The 16,853-nt window shown below is 29.1% G+C and overlaps 2 protein-coding genes across 2 annotated transcripts; one reads left to right on the top strand and one right to left on the bottom strand.

Moving 5' to 3' along the window:
- Window positions 1-4,824: 4,824 nt before the first annotated feature.
- On the bottom strand, window positions 4,825-7,339 carry LOC124940669 (homeobox-leucine zipper protein HAT5). The gene is made up of 5 exons (XM_047481201.1): window positions 7,213-7,339; window positions 6,784-7,141; window positions 6,582-6,718; window positions 5,431-5,670; window positions 4,825-5,367 (listed from the first exon to the last, which is right to left on the bottom strand). The coding sequence occupies exons 2-5, from the start codon at window positions 6,863-6,865 to the stop codon at window positions 5,026-5,028; spliced, it is 801 nt and encodes a 266-aa protein (XP_047337157.1). The 5' UTR covers window positions 6,866-7,141; window positions 7,213-7,339; the 3' UTR covers window positions 4,825-5,025.
- A 4,943-nt stretch (window positions 7,340-12,282) lies between these two features.
- Window positions 12,283-16,276, top strand: LOC124938408 (peptidyl-prolyl cis-trans isomerase CYP38, chloroplastic). The gene is made up of 7 exons (XM_047478842.1): window positions 12,283-12,579; window positions 12,665-12,946; window positions 13,026-13,225; window positions 14,199-14,434; window positions 14,515-14,657; window positions 15,787-15,858; window positions 15,953-16,276. Exons 1-7 carry the CDS (start codon window positions 12,391-12,393, stop codon window positions 16,178-16,180), a joined length of 1,350 nt encoding a protein of 449 aa, XP_047334798.1. The 5' UTR covers window positions 12,283-12,390; the 3' UTR covers window positions 16,181-16,276.
- The last annotated feature ends 577 nt before the right edge of the window (window positions 16,277-16,853 follow it).

Consider the following 16,853-nt stretch of genomic DNA (forward strand, 5'->3'; position numbering starts at 1 on the left):
ATTTATAAACTTTTAAAATTTTAAGATAAATTATTAAAAATGGTAAGAATTTAACTTGTTTAAAAGTTTATTTAAACTAGAGTTTCGTTATCCTTTTTAAGATTATAAAATTTTAAAAATTAAATTGATTTTAAAATGTCTTGAGCTAGTTTTATTTTGAGATATGATCTCATCTAAATTCACATTCATATGATATACATTATAAAAATAATATTTTTAAATAAATCTATTAAACAATTTTTTGTTAAGATTTAAATCTTGAAACTGTTTAATTTAATCTGTTTAAGAAATGTATCTTTGTAGGCTCTAGCTCTATATATTACATAATCTCAAAACTATTAACCATATGTTCACATAGGCTCGAACACATAATGTGTTTGACCAGACCGGACTAAGAACCGGCATCACCATATGGAATGAACCGCCATTTTATTTTATGGCTTTTCTTTTTTAGTTAGCCATCAATTATTACTCTTCTACAATTTTAGTGGTACCAGCTAATAAATTCCACATTCTTGACCCTTGAAGTCTCAGCTCCCTAAGATGAAGTAATTATTTTGTCCCATTTAGGTTTGGGATATTTAAATAATTCAAAACACTCCAATATCATTTTAAATACATCACTTAATTTATTTCCTAAAATACTGAAATATCATTTATTTTAAATTATTATTATTTTAATTTTATTAATACTCTTAACTTTTTTTTTTATCAAAAATAATCCTTACTTTCTTAAAATTATTAACGATCATTATTTTTTTTCTCTAACTAGATTGTTCAAATAACCTCGTCCAAGAATCTCTTATTTGGGTGCAGTTATTTAAATAATATAACCTTATAAACCATTGTTTCACTCCAACTTTTATTCTAACATCACTCAATTAATTAGTTAAAATATATTTTTATTTTAAATTATTATTATTTTTATTATTATATATTAATATCTTTTAAATATTTTTATCAAAAAAAAATTAACTCCTCAAAACTATCACAAATCATTATTTTTTAAATAGTTCGGATTATTTACAAAATCCTAAATCCAAACAAGCCCATACCAGTCTCTCTCAAAAAAAAAATAAACTTCAAAAGTTGAAAGTTTTTGGATTAACTTAATAGCAGCTAGCTAGCTTCCACCGACGTTGATCAATATGTAAAGTGCTAAAGTCATTTTCATTAACATTAATGATCGAAGCTCCTAACTATAATATGTTTAGAACCCTCAATTTTGGATGATCCATTTATAGGATAATTTTAACCTCTAAACAAAGTCGGTGATGCAAGATTAATATGTCCTATAGTTATTGGCTGATTGAAATATCCCACTATGGATATAGCTGGAAATATAAATTAAATAAAAAACAAAGTATTTCTCATAAAATTTTATGTCACCATCCAATTTTGTGTAATGTTTTTGAAAAAATAAAATAAAATTGTACATGTGGCTGTCCAAATTCAAACTTAGAATACATAAAAGTCGGTATCTAATATTGTGTAATTTGTATTTTTAGTTGGATCGACACTACAGAAACATGGTTTAAATATACCCAATTATAGGTTTAGGAATACCCTTGTAAAACTTGGTGGGTTACTAATTAATTTGAAAGGAATGAGAGGATCTCGTCAATTATGATATTTTTAAGGGTGTGATTTATAACTTTAAAATTAATATTAGAATTAGAATTGAGTTAAGTTCTTAAGTTTAGTATACCTTTTAATATTAAGAATTATAATTATAATTAAAATCTTAATGAAATTCAATCTAATGTAATTTTATAGTCCCAATTCCACTTTTTTTAGCTAAAAATTGTAATTTAATTTTTTTTAATATTTTTACAAACAAAAATAATTTATTGTTTTATCATTTAAAACACGATTAAATTTTCAATCGATAATTTTCTTTTCTAATTAAAAAGGTTAGCTTGTTGAATTAATATTTTGCTTTTGAATTTATGAAATTAAAATGTCGAATTGATATTTTTTTTGAATTGATAAAGTTAACATTTTGAATCGATATTTTGTTAATAAAAATTAAAATTAAAAAATCTTTTCATCTTCATGACATTTGAGCTATAATAATTAGTTGTGTCAAACAATATTTTAATAAAATAGATAATATATATTAAATTTATTTTTATTATATATTTATTTGTATTAAATTAACTTCCAATTAGTTAAAAAAATATAATGTCACGATGCTAGAATATAAAAAAAAAAGATAGTGGAAAATAAAATTTCCAGTAGTGTTTTATCATCCCAATTTGTGGGTTCATTAATAGGGTAAATGGTGGACTAAACTTTAAAGTGAGGTGACAAAACATAATCGGTCTAATGTCTTGTATAGATTCAATAACTTCTTTTTGGTGCATAAAAAATGACAGAGACTACATTTTGATATCTGACTCGAAAAGGACATTGTGTCATTGATCGTAATGATTCTGGAAGACGCTTTGGATCCGTTTTCAAGAAAAGAGACATCAGAGTTAATCTTTATCTATCTAATATCCGACGGTGTCCAACGCATAACAACTCTTGGGAAAGTTTCAGCTTGATAAATACCCTTATTATTTTTTTAATTAAAATAGTCTCAAACATCATTTAGACTAAATTGATATACTAAAATCAAGAATTTTGATTTATCAAACAAAAAGATGAAGATGAGAGGTCTATTTTTCTATAGATTCAAACATAAAGTGACAATAAAACTATTGTTAAAACAAATATTTGAGGTAGCGCAGTTTTTATCAAAAGTCTCAAGTAACTATGGGCATCTAACAATGAGTGTTCAATGATTTTCATATTGGAAGAACACCTATGACAGATAGGGTATTACGAGATTTGTCACCGAAAACAATTCTCAAGGGTTGGGAGAGCATCATGGCAAGCTTTCCAAAGAAAATTCACAATTTTTGGTGGAAATTTAAGACTTCAAATAGCCTTTCAAAGTCTCAAGTGCACTTGAGATGATGATGGGGTCTTGATCTAGAAGATTGATGACTTTTAAGTGCACTATATTTAGATCTCATCAAATACACCTCATTGGAATTGAGATTAATTACAATTCAATAATTTTTTCAAACATATGAATTGAATTATAGTTCAATATCAGTTTTAAAAAAATTAAAATTATAATTCCATTGCCAATTTCAATTTCACTCGTACAAACATAACTTAAAAGAATTTTATAATTTAAAATACTATTTTCTTCCTATTCTCTCAATGCAATTATTAACCTATTTGACAAGTTTAGAAGACAATATGTATTTTGCACTTATTTCTTGTCTTTTGACATTTTTGTTCATTTTGTGTGACTTTATTTTCGACTCACTCACCTTTAAACAAATCATTATAAAATAACATTTTGTTAAATAACGTTAAAACAATCATTTTTGCTTCGTATCCCACTCAGCAAACAATCAATTGGACTAAAATTATTTGAGGAAAATTACCTTTTATTTACACTAAGTTTTAACCTTGTCTTTTAACACTTTTGTTTATTTTTGACTCACTTATAGTTTAAACAAATCATTATAAAAAAAACATATTGTTAAAAAAACTTAAAAATAATCCTTTTTGCTTCCCGTCCCACTCAGCCTACAATCAAGAACAGTTTCCCAAACTAACTTTGTTTGGCGTTCACTTTCCCAAAGTAACCTAGTTTGTTCATTTATTTCCAAACTAACCTAGTTTACTATTCAAACTCAGTTTTTTTATTTTTTATTTTTTATTTGTTTTTACCTTTCAAATTTATTATATATATATATATATATATTTAAATTATTATTTATATAAACTAAATTATTTATATTTTGATTTATTATTTATATTTTAATATATATATATATATTTACATTTCAAATTTAATATATATATATATATATATATATATATATATATATATATATATATATATATATATTTACATATATATACGTGGCAGTATGATTTTCATCTCCATAAATTTATTTTTTTTACTATTCAAATTATTATTTTTGACAACTTTTCATTCAAATTATTTTTTATATTTATTAGGTTGTCTTTTATTAAAATAATTTTGACAACTTTTCATTTTAATATAATTTCACAATAAAAATTTTATCAATTTTTATTGTGTTGTCTTCCTAAAAATATGTCTTAAATTAATTAACCATTAAATATTTATATTAAAATATAAATAATTAAATTTATAAAAAAAAAATAATTTAAATTATAAATCAAAAAATATAAATAATTAAATTTATAAAAATAATAATTTAAAATATATATCAAAATATAAATAATTTAGTTTATATAAATAATAATTTAAATATATATATCTATATATATATATATATAATAAATTTGAAATGTAAAAAATTTGAAATGTAAAAAAAAAAAATAAGTTTGAATATTAACTAGGTTAGTTTGAGAATAAATGAACAAATTAGGTTAGTTTGGGAAAATGAACGCCAAACAAGATTAGTTTGGAAAGCTGTTATAAAAAAAAAACATATGGTTAAAAAACTTAAAAATAATACTTTTTGCTTCCCGTCCCACTCAGCCTACAATCAATTAGACGAACGTTATGTGATGAAAATTACCTCTTATTTACAAGAAAGGTGCTTTAACCTTGTCTTTTCCCACATAACTTTCTCATTGGGAATCTCAATTGTGTCCATCAATGTTTCAACAAAATCAAGCTTTTGTTGCTATTGAAATTATGAAAATTTTAATTATTTAGTGAAAATATTTAAAGTTATAATTTAGTTGATATGATTAAAGAAATAATAGTTAAAAAGATTCAATGGGTTTTTCTTTTTAAGAAAAAAAGAAGTGAAATAAAATGGATTAGTTACAAGATAGCTGCATGATCATTTTTATTCAATATACCATATATCATATTACATAGCTTCAACATTAATTAATTAAAAGTCTTACATCATCAATAGTTCTTAATAATATTTTATTTCTCCACCAAATGGAATAAAATAGATTGCCAAGTCTTAATTGTTCTTGCTTCACCACCAACCAATAAAGCAATACTAAACTCTAAGACCATACCCACCAGTTCAATGTTTCTCCCTGTTCAGTCTCCTCTTCCACCGCCGCCATCACCGGAATTTCATCGGAGAAGTAATTCCGTCCATCATCACTGCCGTCATCTTCCTCAGTAGCTGCCCCACATCCAACCGTATGATAATCTTCACTCATAAAGTATGAATCACCACTATCCATCAATTGACGACCATCTTCATCCACAATCGAACTTCCAACACTGCCCGAGCTCAGACGATCTTCAACCTTAAAATGATCATCGTTTTTCACGACAGAAACCGCCTCCACAACCGCAACCGCTTCTTCCGATTGCAACTTCTCAACCAAGGCCATCACCTGTATCAGTTTAACAAGTTAAAGTTTCATTTAATTAAACAAATTTCCAACCTTTTTAATTACCTCAGCTTTAAGCCTTTCATTCTCCTTAAGAACAGAGTCATAATCAGATTGTAGAAAATCAAAAGATGACTTAAGATGATCATAGTCCTTCTCGAGCTGTTTGTTCTTCCACCTGGCTCGTCGGTTTTGAAACCAAACAGCCACTTGTCTTGTCTGAAGGCCCAACTTTTTAGCCAACTGGGTTTTCCTCTCTGGCTCCAGTTTGTTCTCTTCTTCAAAACTCTTCTCCAGCAAGTGCACCTTTTTTTTCATAAGAAACCAAGTATTTATATTATTACTCATGACTTTTAAAATCAAATTACTTAATCATATCATGCATGAAGAACTGGGTATGATTTGAAAAGGAAACACGAATCTAATTGCTTTTTAGCTAAGAGAATTTGATACCTGATATGGTTTTGGATTTGATGTGTATATAGAATTGTATAGAAGAACATGTGCTTATTAATATGAATATGCTTTCAAGGAATTTAATTAATTTCAAGGGTCCCATCTTTAAGATTCCCATTAACTTTAAGTTTAGATATTTTTTAAGCCTAACCTATCATCATTAACTTCACTTAAACAATTTTTCTTATGTCTTGGTGGTAGAACTATGAGTTCCATTTCTCCTCTTTTTTATGTTTTTGTGGGTAGAACTATGAGTTCCGTTTCTCCTTTCTCCAGGGAGAAGGAAGATGATATCCAACTCTTGTTGTCGTTAAACTAGAAACAAGAGGAGACTTAAACTTAAAACGTTTTAGATGTGCATCAAACTTGTAACATTTGATCTCTTAAAAATCATTCTTAAAAATCATTATTGTCACTTGAACTACCTTAATGAGTTAACTCGGTTCTTAAAAAACAAATATCACAAATTTAATTTTCAAATAAAATATTTAAGAGCAATTTGTTTTTAAATTTTTTATACAAAACCTAATATTTTTGAGATCACATCTATAAATCACTCATTTATTTACTAAAATATCATTTATTTAATATTTTTCTTTCCTCTTTCAATCTCAGATAAAATGATCATTAAATCTTACAAAATTTGATTTTAAAAATATAAAATTAATCCAAAACACAAAAATCAAATAAGCTCTAAATTTGAAAGGAAAGTCATGGCTTTATGGGACTAGCTTCAACATTAAAATAAAATAAAAATTAACCTGGTCGGCGGTTAGCCGGCGTTTCTTCTGATCAGGGATCTGTTCATCGTAATAATCCTCATCCAAAAGTTCCTCCGGCGAGCTAAAGAAAGGTCGCCTCTTAGAGGCTTGTTCCATGTTCATCCCCGAATTGATTCCTACATTCAATATTTAATTAAAATACATGTAAAATTATTTGAAAACAACTTAAAATTAGTCACACCTCGGAAAAGGGGATCGTTGTTTCCGATGAAAAACGTGTTTCCCGGAGAAGATGAACCGAAGAAAAGACGAACCGGCTCCATATGTTTGTCTCAGATCTCCGGCAACTATTTTTCCCTTTTTTTGATTACTTAATTATTTATTGAACCTTATAAATATATATATATATATGTTATAAATATATGTATATATATATATATTAAATATGTGTGTCGGATTGGTGTAACAATTAGCTAGAAGAGCATGAGCTTGTGGCGGAAGAAACTGGTGGTCCACAACAATCTCGCCGGAGTTTCCAACGGACAAATACAAGATCCCATCATGCGATTTACGTTACCCAGTTCGTTAAATACCCAAATCTGAGAATAAGAAATTAAATTATTAAGAAACATAAGATTGAAATATTTATAAAAAACATTAAATATCTTACAAGAAATTGAAGAAAATTTAATAGAATGGTTTGTTGTAAACCAGAGCCACGGTGAAGATATTCTCTCTCCTCCTGTGAGTGTTTTTTGCAGCTAAAGTTTAGAGAGAAGACATTGATACATTTTATAATGAAAATCAGATGTGTTAAATTACAATTTAGTACTCATGGATGGGCCATGTCTTTGTTTTCTCATTGACGTACGTGGTGCTTGAGGTTACAAAAGTAAATAGATTCTCTTCATCATACATACTGTTTTCTTTTTTTTCTTTTTTTATTTATTAGGAAATGCGTTTTTGCTTCTACTTTTTAATATTATTATTATTATTAATGTTGGTGTTGCCTCTTAATGGAGTGGTTTTGAATTTTATGCTATAAAATATTCTTAGTTAATGCGTTTTTTTTCTATATAAAGGCATATATAAATTTAATGTTATTAAAACAAATTGATTGAGGTGAAAAAATTTGTTAGTGGGATGATGCCATAATAGTCGACATTCGACATCTTCTCCTGTCTTACAGATTGGAAAAACATTTTTTTTTTTAATTTGCATCTAAAATTCGTTTTTTTCATGTCTTTACATTAAGGAAGTAGAGATTCTTTCTGAAAATTCCGTTTAATCAGTGAGGCAGTTAATCGTTTTCTTAAAGATATATGAATTCGATTTAACGTGTTTTAATCTTTTTCCTATTTTCATTTTTGTGACTAATTTTTATTTTTTCTAATATTATTTATTTTCATCGTATTTAAATAATTTTATCATTTTTAATATATATGGACCATTTAAAAAAACTATAATTTGCGACAAAAACTGTGGGAGAGAAAATAAAAAAAATTGTTTGATTTTATTTTATGTCTTTTTAAGTAAAATTAGAAATATATAATATTTTTGTGCTAATTTTCTTTTTTGTCTAGTCTAGTCTAGTTAATTAAATATATTATCCTTCTTGCATCAACATAGGCTGTTCGTTTTGCTTTTCCTAAATTTAAAAATTGATTCAAATTTTTTGTTGTGGTCATTTGTTTTTTTTAACTCCATTATTTAGTGCATTTTAGAAAGAAAAATTATATATATATATATATGGATTTTAAGATTTTGATAAAGCAAATTGAGTCCACCTCACATTGAGGAAGCATGTATATAACACTATTTTTTGAAGCTTGATTAAGAAAAATGAACATGTTAATAAAATATTATATGGTCGATGAAATTTGAGATTTAAATCTTCTTTCCCAACCAAGAAATATGACTATTTCTCAAAACTCAATTAAGTCGGTTTACAAAATGGAGTTGTTTGAATGATCTTAGTATTATAGTTGAAATTCGAGAGCTCTAGTTTCATTTATGAGATATTTTGAATTTTATTGATAAACTTATTTAAGTCACTCAGATGGTTCTTGTAAAGGGGATTTTTTTGCGTTTTCACTGGTGGGCATGTATTTTCCGTGTTTATGCTTTTTTCATTTCACATTTTTATTCCTTTTTGTCGTTATCTCACGAATTAATATTTTGTGACCATTTAAAGAAAATAAAAAATCAGATGGAGGTAATTAACATGGTATATAGGATAAAGATATATATACACTAGTGCTTGCTTTTTCTGAAACAAAGAATAATGTTTTGATTGGTTAAGTTCGTCAAATTCGGTCAAAATCAATCCTTTGAGTGAAAAGAAAATTAACGTGTGCATATCGTGTAGTATAAAAATTAGATAGGGATTGGGGACAATTAATTAGGGTTCTTAAGGATTCCTTCTTTGCTAAGGCAGTGGCTGGCATCTTTTGACCTAGGAAAGATGAAAAATCGTATACAATGGGTTAATGTCCCCTTTCTAGCTTTAAACCTTTTTTATTATTTTAATTCTTTAGATAAAGGTGACATGATGATGTGAAAACATTGAGCAATCTCTAAGGAAGGGATGGGTCTAGAATAAATTATCAAAATATTAAATTAATTGAGATAATGAATTCACCTCCTTATGTTTCAAATACAATTTTAGGGAATCAAAATGGTAAACAAGAATAGAAAAGAAAATTGAGACTAGTTTGTTTGTCAAGCTCGAACAACATAATACTCGTCGATATATACCAAAGTTTTACAATAAAAACATATATAAAGAGAGATTAGTACATTAGTAAACCTCGACAAAGAAAATCATACAATTTTGTTTTTGTAAACGTAAAAAGTTATAATGACTCTCCGCAGTCATGACACTTTCTATTTAAATCGTTTTAAGTAGAAATTGAACGCGTGACCAAAGTAAAACACACATTTATGTCATTCATCTCGAAATATGAGTTTAAACCCTTCATTATTGACTAGAACATCGAGCCATCTAACCAACTAAAAGCACCTGAGGAGAACATTATTATTATAAGTTTTTATTTTATTTTATTATTTTTATTATGGAGAAATAGAGAGTAGAGAGGAGTGGTGGTGTGGATGATAAAGACCCATCACGATGAGATGGGTGGTGATAAAAGTAGGAACATATAGAAGTGCTCTTTGATTTTTCTTTCTTTTTCTTCTCCAAAATGCGACTTATGTATGCGTGCGTCGGCCCACTTCCAATATCCCCATCCCATCCCTTCCCTATTCATTATTCATCCTTCCATTTTTAATACAAACATATACACATGCATCTCACCCCCACATTCTTATTTTATTTATATTTTTCTCTCCCTTTTATTATCTCTTAATTAAACAAATGGATTATATTAGATAAAGAAATAGCTTAAGATAATTGAGATGCATGTGGCATTTATTTCCTTGTTTAAAAATGTAATAGATATATACATCCGAAATTTAAAAACTAGTTTGACGGAGAGGACAATGTGGATTTTTCGATCGAAGACATGAGAGGAAGATAGTTCTCCTCCGTTTGTTCTTTCAAGCAGATGAGATCTTCTGTGACCAAATGCTCCATGTGGTCTCTCACAGGCGAGATTTAAATCAATCATTTCAAGGCAACCCGTTTTGACTCCGATCTTGTTTTGTTATTTTTGTATTATTCTTTTTATGTTGTTGGAGACATATGTTTTGTTGGTTATTTTTCTAACACTTTTTATTTATGTACGAGGAATGTTGATAAAAAAAAAAGTTTAAGAGATATTGAAAGATTATATATATATTCGATTCTTACTTAAAATGTTTTAAATTGAGATCAGGTGCTAGATTCTTAAAATTTAAAAACTAATAATAATGAAGAAAAGGTGTTTTGAAGGCTTATTTATGAATTTATAGTAACGTGATTCCGTGAATGCTAAGCTTCAATCTTTTACAGATGGAATTCTGTTCATTTGTTGACTAAAAAACTATGGTTGTCAAAACTTTTTTTAAAAACAAATAATATAATACAGGTGGTTATAAAACGTGATAAATAACAAAAATAACACCAAAAAAAGGTGTCAATATGGACCCTCTCCCAAGGATCTACATTCTACACAATATATAGGAACTCAATATGAAACTTCCCATCATCATCATCATCGACTCAATCATGAAAGTGATTCTTCGTCTTGGTGGTTGAAAGCTCATTCAAAGTTTATATTATCGAAGTAACTCTCAAAATCGACTTCAAAATTTAAAGGTGTTTAAGGGAAGTGAATGATCCATCAATGGAAAAGTGAATGTCAGAGTAAGGATTATGAGATTTTTGAAAATATTTTGATAAGAATTGTGAAAAAATAACCTCTAATAGAAAAGAAAAAAAGAGACTCTTAATTGTAAAGAATAAGTTAAAATCCAAGTGGAACTCAGTTACCACCTAATTTATAAGGGTCCTAAATTTAGAGGGAAAAAAATAGTATTATTAGTTATTTAATTAATTAGTGTGCAATTTCATGTAACAAAGAGTTTTAAGGGACATCTATATAAAATGTACAGTTAATCTCATATTTCACCCAATAGATTTCTTTCTCATCCTATTTAAGGGACATCTATATAAAATGCATAGTTTGGTACTAATATCAAAATTTGTAAATAGCTTGAGGGTTTATTTATAAGTTTCGACTATCAAAATTATAAAAAAAAATCAAAAACATATTATTTATGAGATGGATCGTGATAAATTTAAACTTAATCTGGCCCATATCCTATCTTATTCCGAAGCTCCGAATATTAAAACAAAGAAAGACTTCTATAAGGGCTTGATTGATGAACGAGTTATTGAGATAAAACCTAGTTTTTATTTCAAAACTCAATAATCAAATCATCAATTTAATCGATCTATTTATTTTTTTTAAATACCAAAATTATCTGTTAGGCCTTATTCGTTTTGAGTTTTTAAAATAATCCAAACAAAATCAATTTTCCAATCAATCATTTCTCAACCATCAAATCACTCATTTCTTTAACAAAAATACTAAAATACTTTATATTTTAAATAAGGACAAATTACCTAGGCGGTCCTCTAATTACTCTGATTGCTTACTTTTAGCCTTCAAATTAATTTTTAAAACAAATCGCCCTTTCAACTTTAAAAAAAGTAACTAATGACCCTTCCTTCCATTAACTTACTTTTTGGTTAACATAACGGTTTAAACTTAAAATATTATTTTTTAAATATTATTTTTAATTTTATTTTTAAGCTTAACCGTTATGTTAAAAATAATATATAAAAAATAATATTTTAAGCTTAACCGTTATGTTTAACCAAAAAGTTGACGGAAGGGTCATTGGTGACTATTCTAAAAGTTGAAGGGGCGATTTGTTTTAAAAAATAATTTGAGGGCTAAAGTGAGCGATCGGAGTAATTATTTTTTATTTTATTTATATATATCAATTTATTTTTACCAAAATAATCATTAAAAAAGAAAAAAATATAAATTAATTATTAAATAAAAATCTAGAAAGAAAAAAAGGAATAATTTGATTAAAAAATAAATAAAAACAAGTATTTTTCTACTTTTAATCAACCAAGAATTTTTTTTAAAAAAACAAACAACCACTTCTTCAAACAAGCTCTAAGAGTTTGGCAAGACTCAACAGCCATTCACCAATGGTAGAGTTTTTCCCTCTAACCTTATCATCTTTCATTCCCTCTTTATCCATTACTTATCCAATCCTTTTCTTTCTCTCTCTTTAAAACTAACTCTCCCTCCCTCCGTCTACATCATTTCCTTCTTCTCTATCATAACCGCTCTCCGAATCGTATTGCGCTGATTACAAATCTCAAACAATGTCAGCTCTTCTATCCTGCCATTACTCTTCGCTCTCAACATCTGCTCAAACCTCCAAATTCATCAATCCTAATCTATCTTTCAACAACAACAACGTTCGTTTCTCGCACCAAAACGCTTCGCATCCATCACTTGGCGCTCGATGTTCATCTGAAAGCTCCAGACGGTTTCAACACCACAACAAACAGGTTAAGTTTCAATTCCTTCTTATGAATGCATTCACTAGTCAGTTAAACAGTGTTAGATTGTGAATGAGATCTGTTTGTTATGCAGAAGGATCCGATTGTTTCATTGAAGGAATGTGCGATTTCTCTAGCATTGGCGTTTGGATTGATAACCGGAGCTCCTACTTTTGATATTGCCAATGCTGCTACTCCGGCAATGCCAGATGTATCTGTATTGATCTCAGGGCCGCCGATCAAGGATCCAGGAGCTTTGTTGAGATACGCATTGCCAATTGACAATAAGGCAATCAGAGAGGTGCAAAAGCCGCTTGAAGACATTACTGATAGTCTCAAAATTTCTGGTGTCAAGTCACTTGATTCTGTCGGGAGAGTAAGGAATTTAGTGTATACAAAACTTCTTTGATTGATAACAGATTCGATGCTGATGACTATCCTTGTATGAATTGCAGAATGCGAGACTGGCGTCACGCTCTCTTAAGCAGGGGAAATCACAAATCATATCTGGATTGGCTGAATCAAAGAAGGATCATGGAGTTGAGCTGCTTGACAAGCTGGACGCAGGTCTGGATGAGCTGCTACAGATTGTGGAAGACAAGAATCGAAATGCAATTGTGCCAAAGCAGAAAGAGCTGCTCAACTATGTCGGCAAGTGAGTATGAAATGTTTATTCATCTATGCACTTTTTTACCAATACAGTAGTAAAATGTGGAGCCATGTGGTATGAACATTAGATGCATATGAATGATTGCAACAAAGGCAATGCATACACAGAAATGATTCTACCTGAAAGATCTATTATAGATGTCAGAGTTTGAAGTATTAGAGGAATTTCATGAAATGTTGATTTACATACTTCTGTTATATCAGAAATCATCTAGAGTGTGCCCTTATTGCTCAAAGTCTCTTCAAACAGCTTACACTTTTAAGCTGCTGAAGAAAACCTTCTGAATCTCCCAAGAGTCTTCATGAAATGTCTTCAGAAACTTTATATTGATCTTTGTAAGGTGTTTGTGAGAATTTTCAAACTGTCACAGAATAAGGAAGAGATAAATTGATCAAGCAAGTTATTGGCATATGGAAAATACATTGCATTGGAGAAGTTCTGGTACCAAATCCACTTTGGGAGCTTATTATTTGTTAGTTTCCCATTGGTTAGAATAGGGGTTTTGTTATGCATTTAGGGCTGAAATGAGTTTAAATGATAGTTGAAAGACCTCGATGAGTAAACCTAGCCATTTTTACTCATCTTGATGTCATCTATTGTTGTAAATCTTCGAAAATATTTGAATCATGCCCAAGGTTTTATTATGGATTTTGAGGGGAATTTTTATTTTTGTTTTACAGCGTTTAAGGTCTTTTAAGTAGTTCATGAATTAGAATGTATAAAGTTACTCTAGGCTTGGGTGCAGAGAAGAGAATGACATCTCTTGTAACTGAGGCATAACTACATAGTCATTTGCTTGAACTCATAGTTTCATATAATGTTCTAAATCTGGGAGCTCTCCAGATTTTGAACTTGAAAGAGTTGGTCTACTTGAGACAAAGCCATAGGGCCCATATCTCATTTATACCCTTGTCATTGACTGCAGCTGAGATGTTCCTGGGGCATTCGATTTCTGCAGTGTTGAAGAGGATATGGTTGATGGCTTCCCCTTTGAGGTGCCTGAAGAGTACAAGAACACACCTTTCTTGAAAGGAAGAGCAGCTGTAGATATGAAGGTCAAAGTGAAGGACAATCCTAACGTGGATGAATGTGTCTTTCATATTGTTCTCGATGGTTACAACGCTCCAGTAACTGCTGGGAATTTCCTGGATTTGGTTAAAAGGCATTTTTACGACGGAATGGAAATCCAAAGAGGTAATATATGAAATTCTACAAGTTTCCATTATTAATTTGTTACAAAATCAGTTAAAATAGCTGTTCTCTTTTGGACACAGCTGATGGATTTGTAGTCCAGACTGGGGATCCTGAGGGACCTGCAGAAGGTTTTATTGATCCTAGTACAGAAAAGATTAGGACTATACCGCTAGAGATCATGGTGGAAGGAGAGAAAGTTCCTTTCTATGGACAAACTCTTGAGGTAAGCTCTTATCATTTCTCTAGTATGCTATTGTCATTATTGCATCAATACAACATATATCCGGATGATAAAAATAAACTGTGGTAATTGCCTAAAATAAAGACTTAACAGGAACAAAAATAAAATTATAAGAAAAAAAGAATAGAAAGTAGTCCTTAATTAACAAACCAATAATAGTGTATGTATGTATTGCATTATTTGGTTGGAGATAAGCAATCACAATGATATATTACATTATTTGGTTGGAGATAAGCAATCACAATGATATATTATATTGGATAGAAAATAATGTTACAAGAAAAAAATACAAGATGTGGGGATATTACAAGGATATAATCCTGTTAAACTTAAGGATGAACAAACTGGTAAGAATCAATCCGCATTAACTAATTTATATTCAACCCAAATTATTAAATTAATCAATCTTTATATAACTCATTTTATTTATTAATATGGGTTGAGTATGAGTTGGATAATCCAAATAAAATTTTATTTTTAGAAAATTTAATTTATTAACTTAGTTTTTTTTGTTTATAACTTTAATAAAAAAATATATCAGTTTAACCCGTTTTTATCTGTTTTGATCAATTTAACACAATTTATCCGTTTAACATGTTTTTGATATATTTAATACGTTTTGATCCGTTTAATATATTTTGATATGTTTAACATGTGATTAACGTTTTGATTTACTTCGACTAAGTAAGTTTATTACGATAATCAGAAAACCAACAATATCCATAACATGTTTTTGCAAAGGATAATTTCTTTGTCATCACAGACAAGAAACCTGTACAATCTTTGCTAGAAAACATCCATCGAGAATAACTTTTATTTATTTTTTCTTCATGTTGCCGTTAAATCATTCTGTTGCAATATTAGTCAAAACTTTTCACATGCCACCATCCAATTGTCTCTTGAACTTGTCTCAGGAGTAAAACACAAATCCACTGAATAACTTTTGCATCATTTTTGTAGTTGAAGTTAAATCATTTTTGTATTTAGATGGCAGATTGATCACTTAATTTGGAACAAGTAACATAGCATTTCCAAATCAAATCCCAACTAATGTGTGCATGTAATCAAGGTATTCATGTAATGATAAAGAGTTAATTTCCTGACATTACAGGAACTTGGTTTATACAAGGCTCAGACAAAGCTCCCATTCAATGCTTTCGGAACAATGGCCATGGCAAGAGAAGTATGGTTAAAAAAAACAAAAGTTTATATTATTGTGATCTGACCTGTAACCTATTATATCAGCTAATTACTTGGAGAACAATTAATAATTGCAGGAATTTGAGAACAATTCAGCATCAAGTCAGATATTTTGGTTATTAAAAGAGAGTGAACTCACCCCGAGCAATTCAAATATTCTGGATGGCCGATATGCAGTGTTTGGCTACATAACAGAAAACGAGGATTATTTAGCAGACCTCAAAGTTGGGGATGTTATAGAATCAGTAGAAGTTGTGTCTGGTCTTGACAACCTTGTCAACCCCAGCTATGAGATTGCTAGCTAGTTTCTTCTACTCCCTGCAAGCAATGACTTGTGCTCAATTTATTTGTTAAACAGTATATTGATTGATACATGATAATTATTTATTTAAATGTCTTTACCAAATTTGCAATTTAGTTAAGAGTCAGGAATCGACGATTAAACATTTTGTTCAAAGACCCTACAACCAACCTAACATGTCCACACAAGGTTTATCGATTTATCAAGAAGTACTGGCATCTGTATGTTGATAACCAACCAAGCTAGTGATATTAAGAACCAGATGAAGAAAAAAAGAAGAGGAAATAGCACAAACATTGGCATTCAGAAAGTTTCATGACTAATCGATGACAAACAAACCCTAGTGGCACTATGATATATTTACCTCACATCTGTCTTCATTCACGCAGAATGCATCATCTGTGCTCTTGATTCTGTACACAACTGATACCTGCAAATAGTTAGTGAATTTTGGTAACTTAAAACAAATGTCATATGAACTGCTTCACCTTCAATCCTTTAATCTTAAGATAAATGTTCAATCTAGAGCTCGGATGAAACCTTGCAATCTATCCCTAAAAAACAAGACAATTATGTAGTTTAGTATTCCATTTGTCTGTGAATCAAGACAAAAAACATTTGACCTACATGGAAAAAAAGGTTTATTAGTATTAGAGTATTAGGGTGAACAAACGGGT

This window comes from Impatiens glandulifera, chromosome 5, assembly GCF_907164915.1.
Source record: "Impatiens glandulifera chromosome 5, dImpGla2.1, whole genome shotgun sequence".
Classification (NCBI taxonomy): Eukaryota; Viridiplantae; Streptophyta; class Magnoliopsida; order Ericales; family Balsaminaceae; genus Impatiens; species Impatiens glandulifera.